General features: G+C 33.5%; 1 protein-coding gene across 3 annotated transcripts in view; it reads left to right on the top strand.

Annotated features, from left to right (window-relative positions):
- The window catches only part of LOC138696157 (pseudouridine-5'-phosphatase-like), a 51,302-nt gene extending 25,541 nt beyond the window's left edge, over nucleotides 1-25,761 (top strand). For all 3 annotated transcript variants that reach the window (XM_069820730.1, XM_069820729.1, XM_069820731.1), the window contains exons 3-4: nucleotides 12,741-12,973; nucleotides 23,761-25,761. In XM_069820730.1, coding sequence (XP_069676831.1) covers nucleotides 12,741-12,973; nucleotides 23,761-23,961 — 434 coding nt within the window. In that variant the 3' untranslated portion in view covers nucleotides 23,962-25,761. The remainder of the gene's footprint in view (nucleotides 1-12,740; nucleotides 12,974-23,760) is intronic.
- Nucleotides 25,762-26,445: the final 684 nt, after the last annotated feature.

The raw sequence follows: 26,445 nt of genomic DNA, 5'->3' as shown, positions 1-26,445 counted from the left end.
TTTGCAAAAACAGGGAAAGGGGGGAAGAAATCCGGGGGGGAATTGCCGTTATAATTAGAAAGGAACTAGAAAGCAGGATAATCGAAATTAATTCTAAACTAGACGAAATAATATGGATTGGAATATTAGATTTTAAAAGGAAAGTGAAATTCGGAATTCTAAATATGTCAACAAAAGTTTTTGGAATATGCTAAAATTGGACGTGAATAAATTAAGAGAGGACTACGAAGTGGAGGAAATATTATTAATGGGGGATTTCAACGCAAGGACAGCGGAGGAGGATATTGAAAGCATAAGTCTTTGGGATGAGGATAATGAGAAAATTAGGAATAGTAAAGATAAAGTAATTAATGAAGAAGGAAAGAAACTAATAAGATTTTGTGAAGAAGAGAATTTTGACTTGTTAAACGGGAAATATGGGGAGGACTATGAAGGGAATTTCACGTTCGTTTGTTCGAATGGGCAAAGTGTGATTGATTATATGTTAATAGCAGGAGAGCTGAGATATAAGGTAATTAACTTTAAAATCGAAGACCGATTGTTAAGCAATCATATGGCTTTAAGTATCGAACTAAAAGTAGAAGCACCTATTAGAGACTCAAGAGAAGAAGGTAAAGAGATCAAATATGGACGGGGAATGAAAGGGAACAAAAGAATCGTGTGGAGAGAAGAAGAAAAAGTTAACTTTAATAATTTGTTAGAGGACAAAATGAGCGTATTACTACAAATGGGAATACAGGAAGCAATTGATAATAACTTTGATAAAGCAGTCAAACTACTCTACCACAGTATCGAAAGAGCTAGTAGAAGTATGAGGCAAAGCTTAAATGGGCAAAGGAAGATAGAAAATGGGAGTTGGTATGATTTGGAATGTAGAGAAAGCAAAAAAGCGATATAAGAAGGCATACAGGAAGTGGAGAGGGAGTAACAGTAGAGATGATAAAGAAGCTTTTCTAAATCTGAAAAAAGAGTATAAAGACCTACTCTTAGTAAAAAAGAAAACTTTCGCAAAGAATGAGCTTAACAAGCTGAATGTATTAATTAGCAATAATAACATATCAGCAGCATGGAAGGAAATTAAACGGGTGGCGAAGTGGGAGAAAAAGACAAATGAAATTGGGGAAGATGATTGGCTGAGACATTTCAATAAATTAATGAGAAAATGTATGGGTGCTGAGAGTCCATATACCTGTGGTGCGGGCATGATTGTGAGATATAATGAAATACTCGATGAGGATTTTAAATTAGAGAATTTAGAGACTTTATATTTAAATTAAAAAATAAGAAATCTGCGGGAGTAGATGGAATTCCCATTCAGTGCTGGAAAGAAGTTAGTAGGAAGGAGAGTTGGTTAAAAATATTAGTGGAAATGTTTAACGGAATGAGAAAAAGGTTCAGGATCCCGGACTCGTGGGCTTCAGCAATACTTGTGCCAATTTACAAAGGGAAAGGGGACGAGAAAGATACGAATAACTATAGGGGCATATCACTCTTATCGTGCTTAGGGAAAATTTATACAAGTCTGCTAACAAGAAGGTTAAGATCATGGCTGGAGAGGTATGATATCATCTCTGACTTTCAGAGCGGATTCAGGGAAAAGAGAAGAACAAGTGATAACATTTTAATAATTAAAACCATAATTAATAAATATATAAATTCTAAAAGAGGTTGTATGTACTGGTGCTTTATTGATTTAGAAAAGGCTTTTGATTCAATTAACAGAGAGAAATTGTGGTACAAAATGGAAAAAATTGGTATCAGTTCCTTATTTTTAGAAAATATAAAATCAATGTATAGAGATGTGGGTTTTAGGATTAGGCTAGCAGATGGAAATCTCTCCAAATTGATTGAGCAAACGAGAGGAGTGAGACAAGGTTGTAACCTGAGCCCTTATTTATTTAACATATTTATTAATGATATTTTAGATAATGTAGCAAATGTGAATTCTCATTGCCCAGTGTTAGATAACATACCTATTCTGGGACTACTTTTTGCAGATGACTGCGCTATTGAAGCATTTTCGGTCAACGGGCTTCAAAAGGCGATTAACGAAATTAATAGCTTCTGTAAAACTTGGGATCTGATAATAAACGAAAAGGAATCAAAAGTCCTAATCTGCAAAAAGGGCAACGTGCATAGTAAGAAAGAGAAATGGTACGTGAATAAAGTTCCAATTGATTGTGTTTCCAGATTCAAGTACCTAGGAGTGATAATAGACAGTAGGGGAAATTGGAAGTTGCAAAATGAATTGGCATTGAATAAAGGTAAAAATGCACTCCAAGCATTAGATAGATGCCTAAATAAATGGCCGAATATTGGGGTGAAGAATTTTGTCAACATCTATAATGCACTAGTAGAATCAAAGATATTATATAATATTGAGATCGGGGGTAGTAGGTTATCCAGCAGAAACATCGATAAAGTAAGAGCCAAAATGTGTAAAAAATTTCTAGGAATACCGGAGAATGCTTCTAACCTGGCAGCGTTACTAGAGATGGGAATCGATTCGAGTCTGGGAATTATTCTAGAAAGAAAAATCAAATATTTAGGTAATATTCTGTGTAGGAATAATTCGGCAGTTATAAAAACATGTATCTTTTGTATGAAAGCCACTAATTGGAAATCAAATTGGCTGAAGGAGCTGGAACGAGAAATAAGCAGATTAGATCTAAATTGGCTATGGAGAGAACTAGGGTCTATAAACACGAAAACTATTGGAAGAATAGTAAAAGAGAGGGCAAACGAAATTTCGAGACAAGATATTTTTATTAATATTAAGGACCTAGGATCACTACAATACTATAGGGGGTTAAGTAGTTTTGGGAACAGGAAGAATATGTTAGACTAAATTCAAGGGAAGAGAGAACGGGTATGGCATGGTGGAGATTAGGTATCTGGAGACTCAAGAATAAAAGAGGGAACGTAGAGAAGGATAAATGTCCTTTGTGTGGACTAGCTGAAGACGCAATGCATATTGCGCTAAAGTGTCAGGCAACGAATGATTTGAGACACAGTTGGGTAGATAAAAAATTTCTACAAATAAACGCTATAGTAGCTTATAAAAAATGAATGGTCACCTAAACACCAGCAATTTGCATAAATTAGGAAAATTTCTTTTTAGAGTTAAAATTAGATGGGAAGAGAAAGTCAAAGCTCTAACGGAGATGGAATTATAAATGTTGAGTAGTCACACGATAAGAAACTACGAAGAGTAGTCAATGAAGTTAACAGAATAATTCTTAAGAGATTGAGCATAAAATGAAAAAGCTAAGGTAGGAGTTTTAAATACAAGAGCTATACTTAGTATTAGTTGTGTATTATTATTATTATTATTATTATTATTATTATTATTATTATTATTATTATTATTATTATTAGTTTTATTATTGTAAACAGAGGATACTTATAGGTTCATTATGTATTAGTTCTTGTAATGTTTGTATAGAGAGTGATGGCGGATTAAGAACTGGAATACATCTAATCCACCATAACGTGAACAAAGATTGATGAAATAAATAAATAAATAAACATGTTAACAAGGTATGTTAAAGTTCTTATCATACATATTCCGAAATAATTTTGTATAGTTGAACATTCTGTACTATGTTTGCTAGATAAAAAACCTGTAATGCCATTTACCTCATAATTTATTATCTCAAGTCCAAAGTCAGAAGTGGATTATTAACGTTTAGGAAAACAATTCAAGAACTTTCGTTATTGTATTGTACTGTACTGGTCTATCTAAAAACCAATTGTATTTAAGAGGAAAATCTTTATTATTTCAGTCTCTGAATCCTACAGACGCATGTTTATACAATTCATGACCAGCAGCTGCAGTGAAATTAGATCTCTATACTGCATTCCATAATGTCTGACAGAAGACGTAAACATTGTCGGCAGAGGTAGAGAGGCGCATAATTGCTACTCAAGTAATGGCAGAGGTCACACAGTCCAGGCTTATCTTGACATTGGGCGGACGGAAAGCTTCAGACCGCCCAACTTCAAGATAAGCATGGGATGTGATCTCTGCCATTGGTTGTTAAGCAGTTATCTGCCTTCCTACCTGTGCCGACAATGTTTACGTCTCCTGTCAGACATTATAGAACGCAGTATAATGTTACTTAATATTGTAATGTCCTTGTTTGATTGCTGTAAGTTGAACTGCAATTTTGAATTTGTTAAGAATCAGAAAACGTATCTACATACATAAATTAAAATAATAGTTTATTAAAACTTATTAAGTGGCATATGAATAAGACTAGCAAGTCATAACATCATAACATTAAGTGTAATAAAGATTTATAGCAGAATACTCGATGTAAAAATATTACAAAGTGTCCAATTTTTAAGAGCAAACCTTTAAGTCCGTTTATCTAAAAACAATGATTTGATCCTAAATAGCTGATATGTTCTTTGGTCTATTAAAAAAGTTATTTCCATTTGAGGAACTTTGTTGTTTCTGTCACAATGGCACTAAGTAAAATCTGTATCCTTACAAGCCGCAATATCAAACAATTTCCCGTCATTCACTTTAAATTCTAGAATCTTACTTGCCCTTTCAATTCCCCTATTACCACCAAATTTTAAAATATTTCTTACTTTCCTATAGTAACTGCTGATCTTCATATATATTCGGGAAGTGAACTTTTACAAATACAGTATGTTCCTATTTTTTTTTCTACCTTACTGGAAATCATATTCTTGGCTGCTTCTTTGCTTCTGCTCCATTTCAGCTGTTGAGTCCACACCTGTGGAGTAACAGTTAGCGCGTCTGGCCGCGCAACCTGGTGCCGGGTTCGAATCCTGGTCGGAACAAGTTATCTGGTTGAGGTTTTTTCCAGGGTTTTCCCGCAACCCAATTTGAGCAAATGCTGGATAACTTTCGGTGCTGGACCCCGGACTTATTTCACTGGCATTATCACCTTCATCTCATTCAGACACTAAATAACCTAAGATGTTGATACAGCATCGTAAAATAATCTACTAAAAAAAATTCAGCTGTTGAGGTCTACCGGAGTTCCTAAAATTTCCTCTGCAATCGTAACAGATTTCTTCCTAGTCGACCTAGCCATCCTTTCTTCTATTTTATAATGCACAGACACAATGGCAGTAGAGCAAAACAAACTGCTACAGTGCAGGCACTCTCGCACTACTGTTGACCGGGAGAATTTCATCACTGAGTCACCCTCTCAAAACCGCCCCCAATCCCAAATTTCTTACAAATAAAGTAATAATACCATTTCTCAAACTCTGTAAGCTATTAGAAAGTACAGTCAACAATAAATAATAAGTCAAAATTAAGTAGAATAAAACCTAAAATTTTATTGAAATTGTTTTAAGTCAATTGCTCTTGCATGAAAGTTTATTCTACGCGAATAAGTTTTCGTGTGCTTCAATACAATGACCTTGTGTAACTTTTATCCCTATCCAAAATAAATATTCGAAAAAAAAATTCGATCCATCCTACTGTACAGCCTGGCAAGCTATTCAAATATTAGTATCAGCAGTGCTGTCATGGTAATTTTTCTCTTGGCCATACGCCCCACCCCTTGTTTCCTTGCTTGAAATATATTTTACTCTCCTTTCCCTATCTCTCCGACTGTCATTTAATGACTCTTTTAATATTAAAGAAGAAGTAAAGAAATTGTTTTGCTTTACAGTTTAATTGTACAACAAGTTTGACTTAGAGAATACACCATGTAGCCCCACAGTAGATGCACACTTGTCTCGATAAATCTTGGAGTGTGAATTTACAGCACTTCTTGTTTTTCAACCATTATTTTATATAATTCTGGATTCCAGTGCTGTAGAGGTGAACAATTTTTGTTTATGAACGTCAAAATACATTAGGAACAGCAAGAGGTGATCTAAGTTCTGTACAGATATCCACGTACAAAACTTAGGCACCTATATGCCATATGGCTCCATACAGACAAAATTTTCTTTTATCCATACGATTAATTAAAAAAATTGTAGGTTCCCATACGATGTATGGCCACACATGGCCTCCATGACAGGACTGAGTGTCAGTCTTTTTTCTTTCCACGAGTGTATAAGAAGCAAATATATTCATAATGCCTTGATAATCCTCGAATCAAAACATCTTGCAAATTGATTGTGACATAAATGGGTATTCCTATGATGGGTTAATTTATTTCCACGCTTTTGTCTTCAGAAATATTTTCATCATTACCAAGAAATCATTTGCATACCCTGCTGGTAGCAATATGAAATATTGCATGTGTGCCTTACATTTCTTGCATGTTTTTATTAACTTTTAATGATGATGTTGAGATTTTAGAAGTGAATGATGTGCATGAGAAAGATTTAGAAATATGTGTACATGCATTGACATTACATCAAACATCATCTTTCAGGTCAGCTCCGTAAGATAAAGGAAAACATGTATCTCAACAGTACAGAGAAAGACTTATGTCTAAAAATTAGCATCCCAGAGTAGAAAGAAGAGAAGAAGTGTGTAAGTGAGAAGACCAAATTCTGAGTACGCATATTTAGCATGCATTTCTCTTAATTGCATTGCACTTTAATATCGAAACTTTCTGCTATATAATGTGAAATTATGTTAACAGAAATCTATTACTTTATGAGTGTAAGAAATATTTCAGTTTTTGACCACTTTCAAATACTGTATTCATAATTTTATCAAAAAATTCTGTTCAGAAACAGTAGAATGTCTAATGATCAAAGACTATGAACCAGATACCCCTTTTGTGTTTGGTTTAGATTGACTCAGTTTTTTTAATGTTCGCGATCCCTTATTGCTATTTCTTCTGGTACCTAATTATAAAATTTCTGTATAGTTTTGTATAGATAACATTGGATAGAGCTCATTTTGGTTACATATTTATATTGTTCTATTTAATACTTGGGAATAAACATTTTAAAATACTGAAGTTTTCCTTCTGATTACTTTTTGAGATACATTTTTCATCTTGACTTTACTTTTTTAAATGTATTAGCTAAAAATCTGCGGGAAGACAAATCTTTTAATAACGGGTTATTCAGATCTGTAATGAAAGGCAGATATTTGTACATATGGTAGTGGCAGTTTAATGAAAGTGTTTCTGTTTTGTGATATTATTAAGCTGATAATATATTTTCTTTGTTTGATAATAATATTGTGAACAAAGATAGTTTTTTTAAGCTTCAATCTTAAAAATATCTGCATTTCCTAATTATTATTGTTTATTATGCTTTATATACCATCTCTCGAATTACTTCTCTTTCTACATATTTTTTGCAGTGTCAAGGTTTGTAAACTAGTTTGAAAGTCACAACTATTTAACCATGTATAGTGCTCATTTCGTAATGGAATGGTGTGTTTACTTTACTTTAATTTAATGAATGACAGAACTTAAAGTTCATCACTTTTATCATTACATTCATGTCAACACTTTTGTGAGTTCATTGTCATTATTATTATTAGTGTTGTGGAATATGAGTGACTGATTAACAAACTTACAGAATGCCAATACTGCATTCTTTTAAAGACTTCTCTTCAGAACATGGTATCACTAATGGGTTTAAGTTTAAATTTTTAAACTTTGATTGTCAATACGTGTATAATAATATAATAATTTTTATGATTGAAACTGGTTATGTAACATCAAAAGATTCAAATAGTGTGGTCATCTTTTAAATGACTATTAGTTTATAAACTTTACAAATATTTTTATCACATGGTAAAAATGACTTAGAACCACACCTTATATAACTTTATATTGGTTTGTACATGTTTTTAATCTATAGTTCATAATAAACACATATGTTTTTTCTTGTATTTCACCTATGGTCAATTTGTCAATTTATGTCTCTCCACCTGAAGATGATTTAAAAAAAAAATCGAAAATATTAGTGAAAGTATAAGCTTGTAATGTGAAATAACAGAAAATTGTTTCTGCATTAATTGATAAGTTGTAGACTGAAACTATAAAATAATTATTACTATATATCGTCGTTGTTCCTGCAATAACTCCTATGTGCAAAATATAAAATCTTTCAGTAGGAAGAAAAAACACATTTATTCATCCTACGGCAGCCTTACATAGGAGACTGTGAATTCTTACATTTTCGAAACAACATTCCCAGACACATACAAACTTTCTTAGCAAGAGCCAGGACAGACCATATTATCACTCAGAAGTATCTTCACCGCTTTAATCTTGTTGACTCTGGTAGTTGTTGCTGGTGCAACAATAACGAAGATTTGGAACATATCCTCTTAAACTGCCCTGTCACAAACATCCATAGAACTAATCTAAAATCTGCAATCCCTGTAACCTTGGACAATTCTCTCCAATATATATTGAATACACCTCATCTTTGGAATGTGGCTGCTGAAATATACAACAAGCATCGTGCTTTTTACCCATCATTTGTAAGAAGAGGAAATTCATAGTGAAACATAGTGGAACACGTGTTGTCAGTAAATAGCTGGATACACTACGAAGATAGGTAGAAACAAAGAAATATAATTACATATAGGAGATTTTATTATTTGCTGTATCACCATTTAAGTTATTTAATAGAGCAAAAATCTGAAAATCGATAAATATGTCACATAGGAGTTATTGCAGGAATGACGATACACTATATATATGAATGCCATGATACGTGAATTTAGGAAAACAAGACATGGTCACATACCAATAAACTGCAATTTAAATTTGGATGTATTGTTATTTGCAGATGATTTAGCTTTGCTAGCCTGTTTAGAAGACAATTTACAAAGGTCCATATACAATTTGAAACTCATAACAGACAAATACTCTATGGAAATTTCTACCGACAAAACTAAAATTATGACTTTTTGTGGCAAAGAGCCCGTTCCTAGCAAAATTTATATTAATGGAAGTATTTTGGAAAGAGTTAAAGAATTTAAATACCTTGGCTACAAATTATCTTTCTTAGAAGATTTAGACATTTATGACAAAATTTTACAGGATGATAAATCAGTGGGCATCATAAACAGAATCATGAAACTACCGGTATCTCTAGTTCAGCGACATACCCGCACTTGTCTGTATAAAACCTTAGCACAACCAGTCCTGCACTATGGAAGTGAAGCATGGACTCTAAGGAAATGTGACGCAAGTAGAATCACTACTAGTGAAATGAGATTCATGCGCCGAACAGCTGGCTACACGAAGTGGGACCATAAAAGAAATGAAGACATCTTAAAGGAACTTGAAATGAACTCTATACTAGCAGACATATATCACTATCAAGATAACTGGCGTCAGCATGTGAAGCATATTTCTAGTACTAGAATCCCTCGTGCAATCCTGCATTACCAACCTAGAGACAGGAGATCATCAACTGGACGTCCAATGAAGAGATGGGCTGAAAACTTTTGTGGACTGTAACAGTTCTTCTGGGATTTTAACCTGTATGGCTGATGATCATGTGAAGAATCTGCTAGCCCTTATTATCTAGCAGTGATATTGAATACCACGTGTTTTGCAAATGGGTCTTCTTTTTTCTTTTCACAAATGTGCTGTCTCTCTTTTAATTTTTACAAATATGCTTCCCCGGTAAATGAGTGTAGAACTGTTTGCACTTAAATCCATGTTCGTATTTTTATTTGAAATGACTTTATGGTTCTCTTTGCAATTGCTGATAAATACTTATTAAATCATCCTGTATTTCAGGAACTATTGATGTTTTAATTATACATGTTTGAGTACTCTTAAATGAAACTTTGGAAAAGAAACTTCTGAAAAACATAAACTTTTATAAGTTAAAATAACTAAAACATAATTTTAGGATGAAATAAATTATCATAAACTGGAAAGCAGACGTGTGTTGGTAAGCAGGAATATTTTTTGTTACAGTATGTAAGTAATTCGGTAGATATATTTCTCAAACTGGTATGTAGACAGTTGACAACAACTAGAGTACCCATGTTTCAGCTTCTATTGGCATCTAACCACTGAAGAAAAAATGATCAGTGAGTCATGAGAACTCTGAACATTAAACAGTAATTCAGCATTCCCTTATGGACAAAGCACGATATTAAAAAATATTGTACAATGTCGTACATTGTAGTGTCAACAGTTGCACAATGCGGCTGCCATTTCATGTAACTTCCATTCCTGAAAATTGTGCCATTTACCAGATTAGAGAACATTTTCTCAACCACAAATATGTGTGATGTTTTAAATGTCATGGATATGTAAATGTTTGATATGTCTATTCAGGATTACTCCTAAAAATATATGAATACTTCGTAAAAAAAATTTGTTTAATGTTACCAATGATAGAAGATTTCTAAAAATAATTCTTTCATAATACAAATATGAATACAAAAGCTAATGACAGTATCTGTTGTTTTGACAACAAAAACAGAATATCATAAACATAAAACCTTTCATACTTGAAGCTCTATTTCTATACTTATTCAGAGTGCGGCAAACAAAACTTGACCTGTTAATGTGCTTGCTCACCACCAATTCTCTGTTCTCTGGCAGGCAGCATACTGATGCTTTATGCTGATAAAACTTAAGCATTGTGAATCATCGTAAAACATATCATTGCATACTAAGTATCTTGAATATCTGACTTCAGACTTGAATATCGTCAAGATTTTCTGTGAGGATTCTCTTTGCATATCATATTTTTTATTGTTTTAAATGAAGCCCGTTTCACACCACTTCTTAAACAAGTCAAGGCTATATTTGCTTAGATGGTCGGGCAGCTTCCGAAAAATATAGCTGAAATTTGCGCCAACATTTTACATATGACTTTCTTTTTTTTTTTTTTCTAGAGATCTCCACAATGAATATTCGTTGTTCAGTAATGTAGCAAACCATGGCTATTTTATGACTACTGCTCTTGTGAGAACACCAACGAAACTGACAGTCACTGTTCGGTAATCAGAATCCAGTTGTGTCTATTTGCAGACTGGCATTACTATGCCTTCTTTGTTATCAATTCCCAGCAGTGAGTTAACGAGCATGTTATGTTACCAGGATAAAGCTTTGTTTGCCGCACTCGGTACCAACATATGGAGTTAGGAAATCATGTAAAACTTAGAGAAACATTTGGCAGATTGCTGATAATTAGGAAACCGACTTTTAAGTCCAATAAATTGTAGTAACTTTAGTTTTAGGTTTCTAACATAGGCTCTTATATCTTATAATGTTATGGAACAATTTTTATAACAACAATTTAGTTTCAGAAATTTTGATAGATTAACTAGTTATTTATTTTACAGCATTTTTCCTTTTTACTCAACGACTCGTTAAAAAAAGTGAAAAACTAAAACAAGTAATTCCAGTACATTTACAAAACAGGTTGCTTTTGGTATAGCCTATATGGCAAAATATTATTTTTTCGTCTGTAGAGAAGTTTGGATTGGGGCAATCCATTGCCTCAATAAATATAATTTGAGCATTATAATACCCACCATCGATTTATTGATCTCAACAGAACAGTGAAACAGTGTGTAGTAATTCAACAATTTTCAAAATGACGAGGAAATCAAAATGAAAGATGAGACACAAGAATTAATTACACTACATTACATCTATGATTAAATTTTTTGCTGATGGTGCATTACTGTATCAAGAGAGAGAAAGAGGGAGAGAGTGCGTGTGCATATGTGGTGGGTATATTCTTTTAAATTAAGTGCAGTATTGTTCAGTTTCACTGTCACTTTGAGAGAGGAAGAGGTTAAAGGTGTTCGAGAATAAGGTGCTTACAAAAATATTTGGGGCTAAGAGGGATGAAGTTAAAGAGGAATGGAGAAAGTTACACAACGTAGAACTGCACGCATTGTATTCTTCACCTAACATAATTGGGAACATTAAATCCAGACGTTTGAGATGGACAGGACATGTAGCACAAATGGGCGAATCCAGAAATGCACATAGTGTTAGTTGGGAGGTCGGAGGGAAAAAGACTTTTGGGGAGGCCGAGATGTAGCGGGGAGGATAATATAAAAATGGATTTGAAGGAAGTGAGATATGAAGGTAGAGACTGGATTGATCTTGCTGAGGATAGGGACCAATGGCGGGCTTATGTGAGGGCAGTTGTTTTAGTACAGTTTTTATTATTATGAATAGAATATAGCTAGAGACAGTTTAAATTATCCTTGAGCATATCAGTCTCAATGTGCCTATTATGTGCATCTCTTTTACACCAGAATGACAAAGTATAACCACAGTCTAGTATATACAGTCACGAAGCTCAATACGTAGGGAATATGCATCCATAGATAGTTGCTAACCACTAGGATTGCTACTATCGCCTCATTACAGACAATGCGAAATAGTACCGGCACAGTCTATTGTTCCTAGTACTCTCAACAACTCAAGCTTCGTGACTGTATATACCAGACTGTGGTATAACCCTGAAATCTTAATTAGTGGTAGAAACTTATAATTCATTTCCATGATATTCTCTGCTTCGGCTGTATGTATCAACCATTTATCTTCTGAGGCTTTATGAGTTACTTTCATAGATTAGATGGCAAGAAGTTTCTTCATATAGCCACAGAGTTTATACTTGGAATTTCTACCGTGAAGTCTCACTCTGTTGCTTACAGTTCCTAAGGGAACAGTATCCTACCATTATGTCTACTACGGTTCTCTCAAATCGGTCTTTTCAGGGCCAAGACTTCCTTATGAAACTTCATATTTTCATTTGAAACTATATACTTGCTATACTTATGTTTGTTTTTTCATTAATGCGAGTGCTGCATGTTGTATATGTTGCAGGGGCTGAACGCCTGGTGCGTCACTTGCATTCACATGGGATCCCAATTGCCGTGGCCACCAGCAGCTCTGAGGAGAGTGTGAACGTGAAGCTGACAAAGCACAGGGAACTCTTCTCTCTGTTTCATCACATCGTTACAGCAAGCAGTGACCCAGAAGTAAAGAGGGGAAAACCAAATCCTGACATATTTCTTGTATGTGCTTCAAGATTTCCAGATAAGCCTAATCCAGAAAAAGTAAGTGCACGAAAGTAACTGCAGTGTATGATCTCCCCCAATAATTGCAGAAATTTTGATAGAAGTAAGGTTCACTTAATAATAAGAACACCATTTTATTCACACAAGACTAGTTTAAAGTCACAATACTATTTTCAGTCATTTGGTTGCTTCGACAACATTTATTTCGAGTGTAACTTAATGTTGTTTTTATTAATTAATGCTGAGTTCTTGTCGATAAAGCCATTAACTCTCATGTTCTCCATATTTCTCACACACAGTGGGTTTAAAGAAAAGGGCTGGACATAGCTGAAGATGATTGTGATTTCTTCCTGAGGACTGCATAATGGACAAAGTAGTGAAGAAAAAGAATTCCTATTTTCTTCAAATATTTTTACACACAGAAATAGTTTTCCGGTTTTCTTGTTCAGAGAAACCCCTTTCTTGATAAGAACTGAGGCTGTAAGTTCCTGGGGCACGAATTCATTTTTTTTTTTGTTGAATTGCCTAGTTGCAAAAGTGCCAATCTGAAAAGTTCATATATTTTTTTGTAAATCATAAAAAACTGGTAGCATATGAACAGATCATAGTCTTCTGTAGTTTTTTAAGAACAAAAATAATTAATTAACCTTACAAGTTCCATAAAATATCGTACTAATAGTTAGTTTGCAATTTTAATTTGAAAACTGTTTTTAATTCTGTCACATAGGGGCTCTTGTAACTGAACAACTCATAGGCTTTCGTCTTCTAAATTATGGATATCATGTTGTATTTCCTTTTGTTTGAAGAGCAAAGAATACAGAATCTTTCATAACTAAGTCTATCGAAAAATTAATTATTTTGGATAATTTTTTGAAATGATGTTCAGCCTCACGAGAAAGAACCCTTCCTGGTGTCGTACAGTCGATTTGGAAACAAACACCCCCTCCCCTCGCCGGCAGAGTTATTAAACGAAAGAATGGTTAGTGTTTTAAACTTTTATTAAAAAAATATAAATGTAAAAACAGTTTCAATTGTTGACAAATTATGGTGTACAATTTTCAAAATGTCTTCCATTCTGCTGAATACACAAATGAAGGGTACACGGGAAAAACGATCAAGGTCCATCAAAAATCGAAATTGAGTTAATATTGCTATCTTATAGTGGATTCATTCATTCATTCATTCATTTATTTTATTCCATAGATCTTACATGAGCAATGAAGCTTTAAGATGTGGAACATGTCAACATTTTACAATATTACAATTACAATTTTTACAAATTTTTATAGTTTTACAATTTAGTAATTTTCTGCAATTTTTACAATTTTGTACAATTTTTTTACATTTTTTTTTACATTTTGGCGAGATGTAGTGAGATGAGATGAGGTCCGAGGATTCGCCAAAATATTACCCGGCATTTGCCTTTTCGGTGGGGGAAACCTCGGAAAAACCCAACCAGGTAATCAAATCAAAGGGGGTAATCAAATCAAAGGGGTTGATGCCAAGGACTCGCTATAGACCATCCGGCTTCAGTCCCACGGCTGGGGAAAACCTCCGAAGAAACCAAAGTCCAAAGGGGGATCCAACCCAAGCCCGAACGCAGCTCCGGATCAGCAGCCCAGCGAGTCTGTCGACTGAGCAACATCGATGGCTCTACTAAAAGTATACAATACATAGCCAATCAGATTATTAAATTTACAAACGCAAACGATCTTCATAAGTTGAGCTATATTATAATACAAAACAATTTAATTAAATTTAAGGCATAAACAATTCAACCAGTTGTGATATACAGAAATTGATAATACATATCATGCAAACTACTTCAAATTACAAACACAAACAATTTATCAGTAGAGCTATATAGATTACTATTCAATTTAAAGCATATACAATTCATCGGCCAAATCTATACAAATATATACAATACAAAGTAGCATACTTTCATTAAGCTATACAAATTTGTGCAATTAATATCAAATAGATTAATTCAATTTATAATCATAAACAATTCATCAGTTGAGCTATACATATTACCATTCAATTTACAGTAGGTCTATATACAATTCATCAGTAGAGCTACACAGACTAGTAATCATTTTAAGAACATATACAATTCATCAGCCAAACTATACAAACATATACAATCAAATTAGTTCAATTTACAAACTTATTTTCGTTAAGCTATACAATTCATATGAAGTAGATTAATTCAATTTATAAGCTTAAACAATTCATCAGTTGACCTATACAGTATACTATTCAATTTACAGTACATACAATTCATCAGTTATGCTAAACAAAAAATACAATACATAGTAAACAGATTAAGTCAATATAAAAACATATTTTAGTTGAGCTATATAAAATTGTACATGTCATTTAAGTAGAATAATTCAATTCACAAGCATAAACAATTCATCAATTGTGTAGAAGGTATGAGTATGTAGAAATTTGGTTAATTCTTTTCTGAACCTTTTCTCGTTGTTCTTCAAATCTTTAAGATAATTAGGCAGTGCATTGAAGACTGTTATACATGAATAGCGAACTCCTTTTTTAAAACAGCTTAGACTAACAGAGGGTAGATGAAGATCTGATTTATGTCTTGTATTAAAATGATGAATGTCTTGATTAGTACTGAATTTATCTTGGTTCTTAATATACAGCATCATTAGGGAAAGAATGTATTCACAAGGTAAAGTCAAGATTTCTAAGTTTCGGAAAATATTTTTACATGAGGTCCTTTTATGCACACCGGCCATTATTCTTATAGCTTTCTTTTGTAAAACAAAAACGTGTTTAGCTTCAGACGAGTTACCCCAGAATATTAACCCATATTTCATTACAGAGTGAAAATATGCAAAGTATGACATTTTAAGTAAGTTTATATCACCAATAGTAGATAAGGATCTTAATGCATAACAGGCAGAGCTCAATTTACGAGTAATACATTCTATATGCGTTTTCCAGTTCAAGTGATTATCCAATTCTAATCCAAGAAACTTTGTGCTTATAGATTCTTTGAGATGAGTTCCATTTAATCGAATACTGTAGGAAACCTGAGCACTATTGTGTGTACTAAATTTGACTGCACTGGTTTTATCAACATTAAGTGCTAGTTTATTTGCATGGAACCATTCATTCATTAGATTCAGCACTGTATTAGAAGTGTTTATAAAATGATCGTATTGTTTGCTTGAAATAATTACACTTGTATCATCTGCAAATAAAATTACATGGGATGAATTGTTTATGGTCAAGGCTAAATCATTAATATAAGCTAGAAACAACAATGGACCTAAAATTGACCCCTGCGGAACACCATGTTTAATATTTCTAAATTCTGAATAAGTAACTTTATGACTATTTGGTACATTTATTTCTACTTTTTGTTTTCTATTTGATAAGTACGATGTAAACCAACCCAACATCTCATCTTTAATGCCATAAAACTTCAATTTTTTTACTAATATACTATGGTCTACACAATCAAATGCTTTAGCCAAGTCACAAAAAATCCCACCTACATGTAGTTTCGAATTTAATGAATTTAGTATTTCATCCACCAAACTAAAAGCAGCATTCTCTGTCGATTTTTGTTTTCTAAATCCAAACTGTTCTAAAACTAATATATTGTTGGACTCCAGGTAATGATATAATCTATTATACATAACTTTCTCAAACACTTTTGAAAATGTTGTTAATAATGATATGGGTCTGTAATTAGCAATAGTACATTTATCTCCCTTTTTGTATATTGGTTTTACTATTGAATATTTGAGTCTTTCTGGAAAAATACCACATTGCATTGACAAATTGCATAGATAGCTTAACGGAAGGGATAATATTTCAGAACAAGCTTTCAGAACTTTATTTGGAATTTCATCATATCCAGAGGAATATTTTGTTTTTAGTTGTTTTATCACATGCATGATTTCTGCTGCGGTAGTGGGAATAAATTTGAGACCTAAAAACTCAGTGTTAAATGCATCAGTTAGGTAACCAAGTGCAGCATCTTCTGCACAATCTTGAATGTTTAAGTTCTGAATAATATTTATATAGAAGTCGTTAAAATGATTTGCAATTGATTTTGGGTTATCTATTTTACTATCATTGATTTTAATGCCAGTAATATTTTCACTCTTTGAATATCGATTAGTTTCATTTTTAATAATATCCCAAATAGTTTTAATCTTATTATCTGAATTTTGTATTTTTTCATTCAGATACATTTTCTTTGCATCTTTTATAACTTTTGTCAAAGCTTTACAGTAATTCTTGTAGTAATTAAGAACATGAGGATCATCACTATTCCTACTCATTAAATATAGATTCCTTTTCCTAGCACATGATATTTTAATTCCCTGAGTTATCCACGTGTTTTTACTTTTACATTTTTTCACCACCTTGACTGGAAAACATTCATTGAAATAATTCGTAAATGTAGTGAAAAATGCATTAAATTTAGTATTAATATCAATGGTATCGGTACTATATACATTTTCCCAAGAAAGGAAATACTATCATGTGGTCTAGCTAGTAATAAGAAATCATCGTTCTTGACATTCCACTACGTCAATTTCTATTAAATACACACATAACTAAGTGCTTAAACTTTAAAATTGGTTTTTCTCGAAACTTTCTAAAATGGACATTGATCGTTATTCCCGTGTACCCTTCAAATGTAAGCGAGATATCAACTCTTCATGGACTCCGATGAGCATGTCAGGCATAACCATTTGTATTGTGTATTCATTTCTTTTGTACTAATTCAGGAATGGTGCGTGGCTTAGTCGCATAGACCCGATCCTTGATGAATCCCCAGAAAACGAAGTTCAGGGGAGTCAAATCAGGTGATTGCAGAGGCCAACGGATTGGGGCTGTGCAACTGATCCACCTGCCTGGAAACACTTCGTCTACGGAATGAATGCTTAATTTGAACTATACTGTTTTAATATTCAAACCAGGTAGCAATTTTTCTTTTTTGCAATAACATTAAGCGGTTGCGTGGCATTTATCATTCCAGTCTATCACAACAATGTGTATAGGAATGGGCGGGTGCCATTATCTTTGGCTTATAGAAAGCCATGCTCCAGGTCATTTTAAGCCCTTGGCGTATAGAAGGCCATACTTCAGGTCATTTTAAGTTGGCATCAAATGCACATTACACATGGATAAGTAGCTTCCTCTGGCGGCAGGGTGAGGGTGTGTTTGTTTCTAAATCGACTCTACGGCACCGGGAAAGGTTCTTTCTCGTAAGGATGAACATCATTTAAAAAAATTATCCAAAATAGTTGATTTTTTGATAGACTCATTACTCATGAAAGACTCTGTATAATAGATTAACGAAGCTATTAAGTCGCCAACAAAGTAATATTTTAATCATATAATATAAACATAAAGCATAGAACATATATCCACAAGTGATTTGAAAGGTCATTAGGAGATGCCATCTAATGGCAATTTCTTCCTATTCACATTACATGTTTGGCCATTGAATGAGCAGGCAGTATAAGCAGCCATCAGATGCATTCGAGCAAACAGTGGTTTTGACAGACAGTTATGTCCTGTGAGTAATTGAAAGGATAAATCTGCATTTTTTCCTTGGATGCTTAGGAATTATATTTTGTTGCAGATTGAGACACTCCCATTTTTTATTATTTATAAAATGAGAAAAGTGGACATGTAACACCAGCACCTGCTCCATTTTGATTGATATTAGGAATCCATCAGCAAAATATGAAACCACTCTTTGTTAGGAAATCTACTATGAATAGTTTTCAATGCTAGTAATTTTAGGATATCTTTTGCAGGCTTTCCTGAGATTTAAAGTTAATTACGAGGTTTCTTAGCTCCCAATTGCTAAATGGAAGTCTGATCAATTTTTCGTATTGAATAATAACATCCTTTTCTAGTTCATATTCAATAGGAGACTGATGAACTATTAGCTACATTGCAGGTATTGGAGTAGATTTGACAGCTCCTGTAATTGATTGGAGACTTTATCTTTTTACAATTTGCTGTTATTAAAACTTCACCACAATTTTATATAGACATTGTAAGCAGTAGTAAGAGTTTTTCTTGATCATCCTCATCTCATGCCTGAAATTTGTTTTATAAGTGATAAACACCTTTTAGCTTTTCGTGTTACATATTCTGTATGTTTATTCCAAGTAATCTTAGTATCAAGCAGTATTTTACTGAATTCGTAGTTAATAGTAGTCTTCCATCAAGACGTGACTTCATTTGCGATGGCTTTTTTTATTAATGAAAAAATTGGTGGTTAGTACAATTATAAAACTCAGAAAAATGAACAGGATAAAAAATGATTTAATAGGTGAAAATTTACAGGAAAAGTTATAATTATATTAGTACAGTTATATATGGCGTTGTTAGCAGAAGAGATGATACTAAGAGATATGTTACTGGAGCTAAATGACAGCTTTGAGCAGTATGGAATGTAGATAAATGCCAACAAGACGAAGACCAAAGGAAGAAAAGTAAAGAAGGTAAAGTTAAGAATTCCAAATGAAGCAGTAGAGCAAGTGGGCAGCTTCAAATACTTGGGGTGTACTTAAGCAGTAACATGAGCTGCAGCCAGGATAGCAATGGCAAAGAAAGCTTTTAATAGAAAAAGGAGCATCTTCTGCGGACCTCTGGAGAAAGAACTAAGGAAGAGACTAGTGAAGTGCTTTAAGTGGAGTGTAGCATTATATGGGGCAGAAACATGAACATTACGACGAAGTGAATAGAAGCGACTAGAAGCATTTAAAATGTGGATATGGAGAAGGATGGAGACTCTTCTTCCAGCTCGTATTCAATCAACACATACACACACACACACACCAACTGACCAGCTACAACACTGAATTCCATCTCAGACATTCAAGATATATCAGCACTCAAAATCATCTGTACAGTAATACAATAGTGAATTCCATCTCAGACACTCAAGATATAGCACTCAAAATCGTCGTACATCAATCATCAAAGGTGACGAAGCAAAAACCACACAACACTACTCCTCAATGGAAGAGAATTCTTAAAGTACAAATGAACTACATACGTCCATTTACATACTACTTCACAAAATTATATGTTTAATTTAATATATCTTAACTACAAAATACCTCGACCTCCACCTATAATGCTAATATCATAAACTATATTTTAATATATTTTTCCTTCTAGATACCACTGATTTGCACTCTACAATACCCAGACATCATAGCATTTTATATTTCTCTACATAACAACGTAAGCCTGATTACATGCATTTATATTATTATAACACACGAACACTCACGAAATTTTCACCTCACAATATCAAGGTTTTACGAAGCATTAATCATGTAACAATGCTACCTAATAGTAGATGAATTTTAAATTATAAATGAATTATATACGTCTATCCACATAGTACTTCACAAACCATATGTTGCAGTTTAATATATTTCAACCATAAAATATCTCGATATCCCCTATAATACCAACACCAGAACACATACAGCATATTATAAATTTACCAATTTACCACTTAATTTGAAAACTACAAAATCATTGTAATAACCCTAATTGAACATAAATTGTAAACTGAAGTTGTATATCCAATCCAGTGTATTTTTTTAAATAGGTTATTTTACGACGTTTTATCAACATCTTCGGTTATTTAGCGTCTGAATGAGATGAAGGTGATAATGCCGGTGAAATGGGTCACATTGTAAACGAGCTTTCACTTACATTAATCAATTATATACATATATTTTTTTTTAGTAAGTTATTTTACGACGCGTTATCAACATCTTAGGTTATCAAGCATCTGAATGAGATGAAGGTGATAATGTCGGTGAAATGAGACCAGGGTCCAGCACTGAAAGTTACCTAGCATTTGCTCATATTGAGTTGAGGAAAAACCCCGGAAAAAACCTCAACCAGGTAACTTGCCCCGACCGGGAATCGGGCCACCTGGTTTCGTGGCCAGGTGCGCTAGCTATTACTCCACAGGTGTGGACAACCAATTATATGCACACTCTTAAAATGTAAGTGAAAACCCGTAATATATTTTGTAAATATTTGTATTCTCACACATTTTATCTAGATTTTAATTCATCTCATTATTCTTACTTTATTGTTTTATCTGTTTTATTTAGTGATAATTGATGCTTGATGTACATGTATTGATAAATTTGAGGTTAAAATATTGCCTATTCATAAAGTTTTATCTGATGATGTCGCTGGGTGACGAAAACGTTCATAAAACATTAAATAAATCCTTAAATATTATGAGATAGGTCATTGACTGAAAAATAAACATATACAGTATATTTATTCAACTAAAGATCTTCTGATTTGAAGTTAAAATATCGTGTTCCCTAAAGCATCCCTGTTTCAGTCTTGGTTGCATGCACCACCCTTATGTCCAGATATTTTCCAAATTGCATTTAATGTCATTTGCTTCAGTATACTTGCATGAGTGAATATTTTCTGCTCCGGTCTTATGATAAATCCAAAGAACTGGTTTCATTTTTCACAGCAAAGACTGATAAAACATAAAACAACTTCACTGATTAACTTTGTAGGCCTATTTATGTATTTTCAGATTAAACTGAAAAACCAAAACTGAAATTTAATATCACTGTCTATTCATTGAGGATATTTAATTCGCTATTTAATGAGTGGAACAAGAATACAACCTAAATTTTACAAAACATTTTGGTGGTTCGCAAACATGAAAAATGAGCTTCAAAGCTTCTGTGACACTCGAAAGGTTGGGAGCCACTGCCTTAGACCATGATCCTACAGCATAGGGCTCTTTGTGGATTAGAATACATAAATTGAGCCATTTCACGTCTTAACCACACAAAAGTGCGCACTTGACTCAATAGCCATTGGCTTCTCATGTACAGGCAACACCAGTGCTGTGTGGCAGTCAGTTGTGAATTGCATAATACTGTATATGAATGGCTGGACGGATGGAAGACAAGACACACTCTCACGCATTGGAGTCACACACTTTGCTACTTCCAGAGCTGAATTTTGAGGTGGGCAATGAATGTCTAGTAAATTTTGCCCTGGAACCCTCTCATTGGAGGAAACTGTGCTTAAAATTTTTAAGTTAATTGGTGTAAGGTGGGTTTGAATCTGAGATCCACTGGCATATATTGGTATCAGAGGCGGCTCTACAATAAGAACTGCAGAGCTGCAGAACCGCCATTTAAATGGACCTGTAAAATTAAAAATGCAAAACGTGCTTTTATGTAATTTAGTGCATTGTTTCATTTATTTTTCCAATTCATTCTCCTTCGATTCGAGATTTTACTGTCTGTAGGAGCCTTGAGCTGCTCGAGAATTTTAGCTGTAGTGTACTTTTCGGATCTGTGATCAGCAATTCCTGGAGCTCAACGTAGGGTAGTCGGCAGCAGAAAACTGGTTTTCTTCACCGTCCCATAAGACTGCATTAGAGCTGCAACCGAAGCAGCTCTCTCCGAATACACAAAAGAACCGTCAACACCCTCATCTCTGCGTTAGAACACATAGGCTTCTGGACTACTGCATATCATTACAGTTCCAGTGTGCTATAGTACTGTGGGTGGTGTGATGTAATTAGTCAGTGTGTCTAAGGAAATATTTTATATTAAAAATGAATGAAATGAAAACCTAATTGACCAACCCTTTTCGAAATTAAAAGAGAAATTGCACGTTAACTTAAGAAATTAGGACGTCCTACACCAAATTTAAATATTAAAATTTCTGGAAAAAGTCGAGGAAATCATGTAGCCTACTAGTCATTTTAATGCCGAAATGTGTAATGGAAACTATTGGTTTTTTGCTGCGCTCATGAAAACGCTTTCTCCCCCACCCGTGTATTCTGTTTAGAGGAGAAAATACATGGACAAAGACCGGAGTGAAGGATTTAGTTAATTTGGCTTATAAAACTAGAAAAGCATGAAAATTTGAAAACTCATTTCAAGTCAAACAGATCTGTCACTGCTAGAGATATTAAAATATTCTAACAGCTTGATTCTGCGTATTGGATTAACATTCAGAAACAAGATGAATATGTTTCTAAAAATAGATATGGTCTATCTAAAATAATTAACTGTGTGAAATTTTGTGCCGCATTTGAATTAGCGATGCGAGGACTTGCCGAATAAGAAGATTTCGAAATTTGACTGATTTTACTCCACGTTTAGATTAAACTTTCAAAGATCATTTATAGGGCTCGTCACAATTCAAAGGAACTACGAAAACAATTCAAAATTAATTGCTGGATAGCAATAAAATTATTGGACATTTCTCTTCACTGCCACCAAAACATGACGCTGAAAGTTTGGTGCAAACAATCTTAATGGAATATAGGCTTAACGGAAATTCAGTCATAATTGAACCACATAATTTAATTGTTCTGGTTAATGGCAGGGCTAACGTAATGAGTGTGAAACATGGAGAATTTGTATTGTGTCCCACAGCTCATTTCTTGCGCTGTTATGCCAAAGAATTAAATTTAATAATGCAACAAACATGTTCACAAACTGGTCAAGTTACGATACTTTATTGCAAATCTGTGGCATATCTCCACTACGTGACTAGTTGTACCAGGTGGAAGAGGTGTAGCGCACGGAGTGGGTAGGGCACGCATATGGTTGGAGTACAATTTCGGGTGCATAGTTAACTTCGAGAAGGGGCTGTAATTACACACGTTATCCGATTTAGATGCAATAAACAGCATGCGTTTGCTAAATACACTATTTTTCATGCAGAACTGCCAACCTTTGTAACCGTGGGCTGCTACTGATTGGTATATAATGAATTGTGTTGTATTTCAGTGCCTGGTATTTGAGGATGCGCCAAATGGCGTCAAAGCTGCAAGAGCAGCTGGAATGCAAGTTGTCATGGTGCCAGATGAAAGCATTTCAGAAGAAAGCAAACGTCCAGCAACATTAGTCCTCCGTACCCTGGAGGATTTCAAACCTGAACTATTTGGACTGCCAGCATACACACCTACCTGTGTACGTAGGTGTGAATGAGTACGATAAATATAGTAATTTCGTAGATAAAAAGCAAATTGTTAAATATATGATTCAATATATTTTTATTAGCAGAATCAAGAATATGCAGAATCTTCGTCATTTATGACTTGTTACAGAAAATAATTACATAATATATTTATCTACAAGTAAGGTACAATAAACATTAATCCATCCTAAAAAGAAGAACTATTTCTGATTAACAAGATTGTGACATTTTTTCGATTTGCTTCAGAACGTCTTCAGCCTTTAAATTTGCCAGAGAAACACTGCTCTCTCTCCCAAATTCTGAAATAAAATAAAAGAAACAGGTACTTAGTTAAATTCACATACTTAATAATGAGGTATAAATGGATATAATGGAATAATAGTTGTATGTTTCTATGGTTGTGGTCAGTGTATATAGTATAATATTTTCTTCAACACTATCCATTATTTAGAATTCTTTGAAAATGAAATGTTAATTTATTTCATTGTTATTATATCACATAAAATATATTTATTTGAAAAGGTTATAGAAGTACAATCGTGTTCGGTGTATAATATCTGTGATGTTCAGGTAAAGGGGATTAAGTCATTTTTTTGTGCAGATAGAATTTTGTTCCCCAGATGAGCACACAAGTAAATTATACAAGTGGGTGTGCAAAAATCAAAAGAATACTAGCATTTGATGTGTTTTGTGTAGAAAATTATTTTCAATAAGGGTCCGAAGTTTAATTTTCATTTATCTCAAAACTCATTTTTATGACATCTCCCTTTACCCAAACACAGAATTATTATAGACTGATATGCTGAACAGTGACATCAATTACTAAGATAATTTTAATTGTAGATCACTTCCTTTTTTTTAAGTGATACAAACTAAAGTACAGATATTATTTGATTTGTATTCATTCATAGGCACTTAAATTAATTTGTTGCCAAAAATATATAAATATGTATGATTGGTATCTGCAATTTTCACTGTTATTAATTAGTAGCTGTCTGTAACTCCTGTGTTCTGTTTCACAAAGCCAGTACTTTATTACTTATAATTTCAACAACATTAATGTTAATAGTTTTTTCATTATTGTCTTGAGTCAGATGGTCGTATTAGTAGTTAATACTGTTTAATCTTACGTGTATATAAATGGCATAATAATGTAATAAGCTAGCAGAAAACCTGTTATGGTTTCGAAAAGAGTTCCTAATAGAGACTTAAATTATTATATAGTAGTCATCTGTAATTAAAATTGCGATCAAGGGATAAAATTACTATGTCAACTGCGAAATATTTTCTTTTTACAATTTCAAACTATGTCTACATACCTAATAGTTAATCTTTATTATAAGTGTCAAAATTAATCCAATTTCACCATCATTGTTCAGTAAATATTGGCTACCAAGATGAGACTATTAAACAACATTAACATGGGTTTTCTAAGAATACAGTCTGGCTTTGTGAAATGTCCCTAGTTATCATTAGCAGAACATTGTCTTGTTAGAATAAAATATTTTAAAGTCACCAGTATGCTGCTGTTGTAAAGTGATGTTACATTATAAACTAAATGACGTCCATTATATATCAAGGTTATGACCAACTCTTGTGTACTACTTGATGTATTATATGTCCATCCATGTAGCCTGAATTTTATTTCAGAATGTTTGTAGGTCTAAGCTGTATGTCGATTCACAAGACATGTTACTGGAATCATGCATTCTGTTTACAGAACCTTAGGTATAGACTGTTAAAAGTTATATATTAATAAACAAGCAATGCAACTTTCATTATGAGAAATAAAATGCATCTTAATCTCAGAATTTATTACTGCACTGATATACCAAGGTTAACACATCATTCTATCCTATACTCGAGACATATTTTCATTCCCAGTATTGCAAAACGAGACTTGATTCACGTTTACAAAACCCTGTTGCTTGAAAATTTAATCATCAAATCTCGCATGGTAGATATAGGATGTATTAGGAGAACCAACTTGTGAAAAACAAATGGAATTTGGATAGTCTGTCCAAGAAGTGGAATCCAGAGCAAAGTGTAACTTACTGCTTTCAGTGTGCTCTGACATAGGTGCTGGAGTTGAAGTGTCCGTCTAGTTAACTAACTATGCATGCTTAAATGTCTAACATCACTTTAAACTCGTCAGTTTTTAGCATACAAACAGTAGATATACACAAAATGTCAGAAACAGCATTTTCTTTAAAACGAAGATTATCGTTGCCTATAAGGAATGCAAGTTAAGAAAAAAGCATTGAGCATATGGGGCTATTCCATCAATTGACCAATTGCCATAGAAACGCCTTTCTACCACATAACTTCTACAATGTAACGTGAAATGCTCTTATACAGTGCATTTAATGTTCAGTGGGAACAAATGTATCTTTTTTTTTTTTTTTGTCAAATGTAATGTTGGGGCCAAGTGTTTAGTTTGTGCAAAAACAATGCACAAACTGACCTGATTTAATTTGCAAAAAATATTACCCTTC

Source organism: Periplaneta americana, chromosome 3, assembly GCF_040183065.1.
Source record: "Periplaneta americana isolate PAMFEO1 chromosome 3, P.americana_PAMFEO1_priV1, whole genome shotgun sequence".
Classification (NCBI taxonomy): Eukaryota; Metazoa; Arthropoda; class Insecta; order Blattodea; family Blattidae; genus Periplaneta; species Periplaneta americana.
This window is presented reverse-complemented; position numbering and strand designations above follow the sequence as displayed.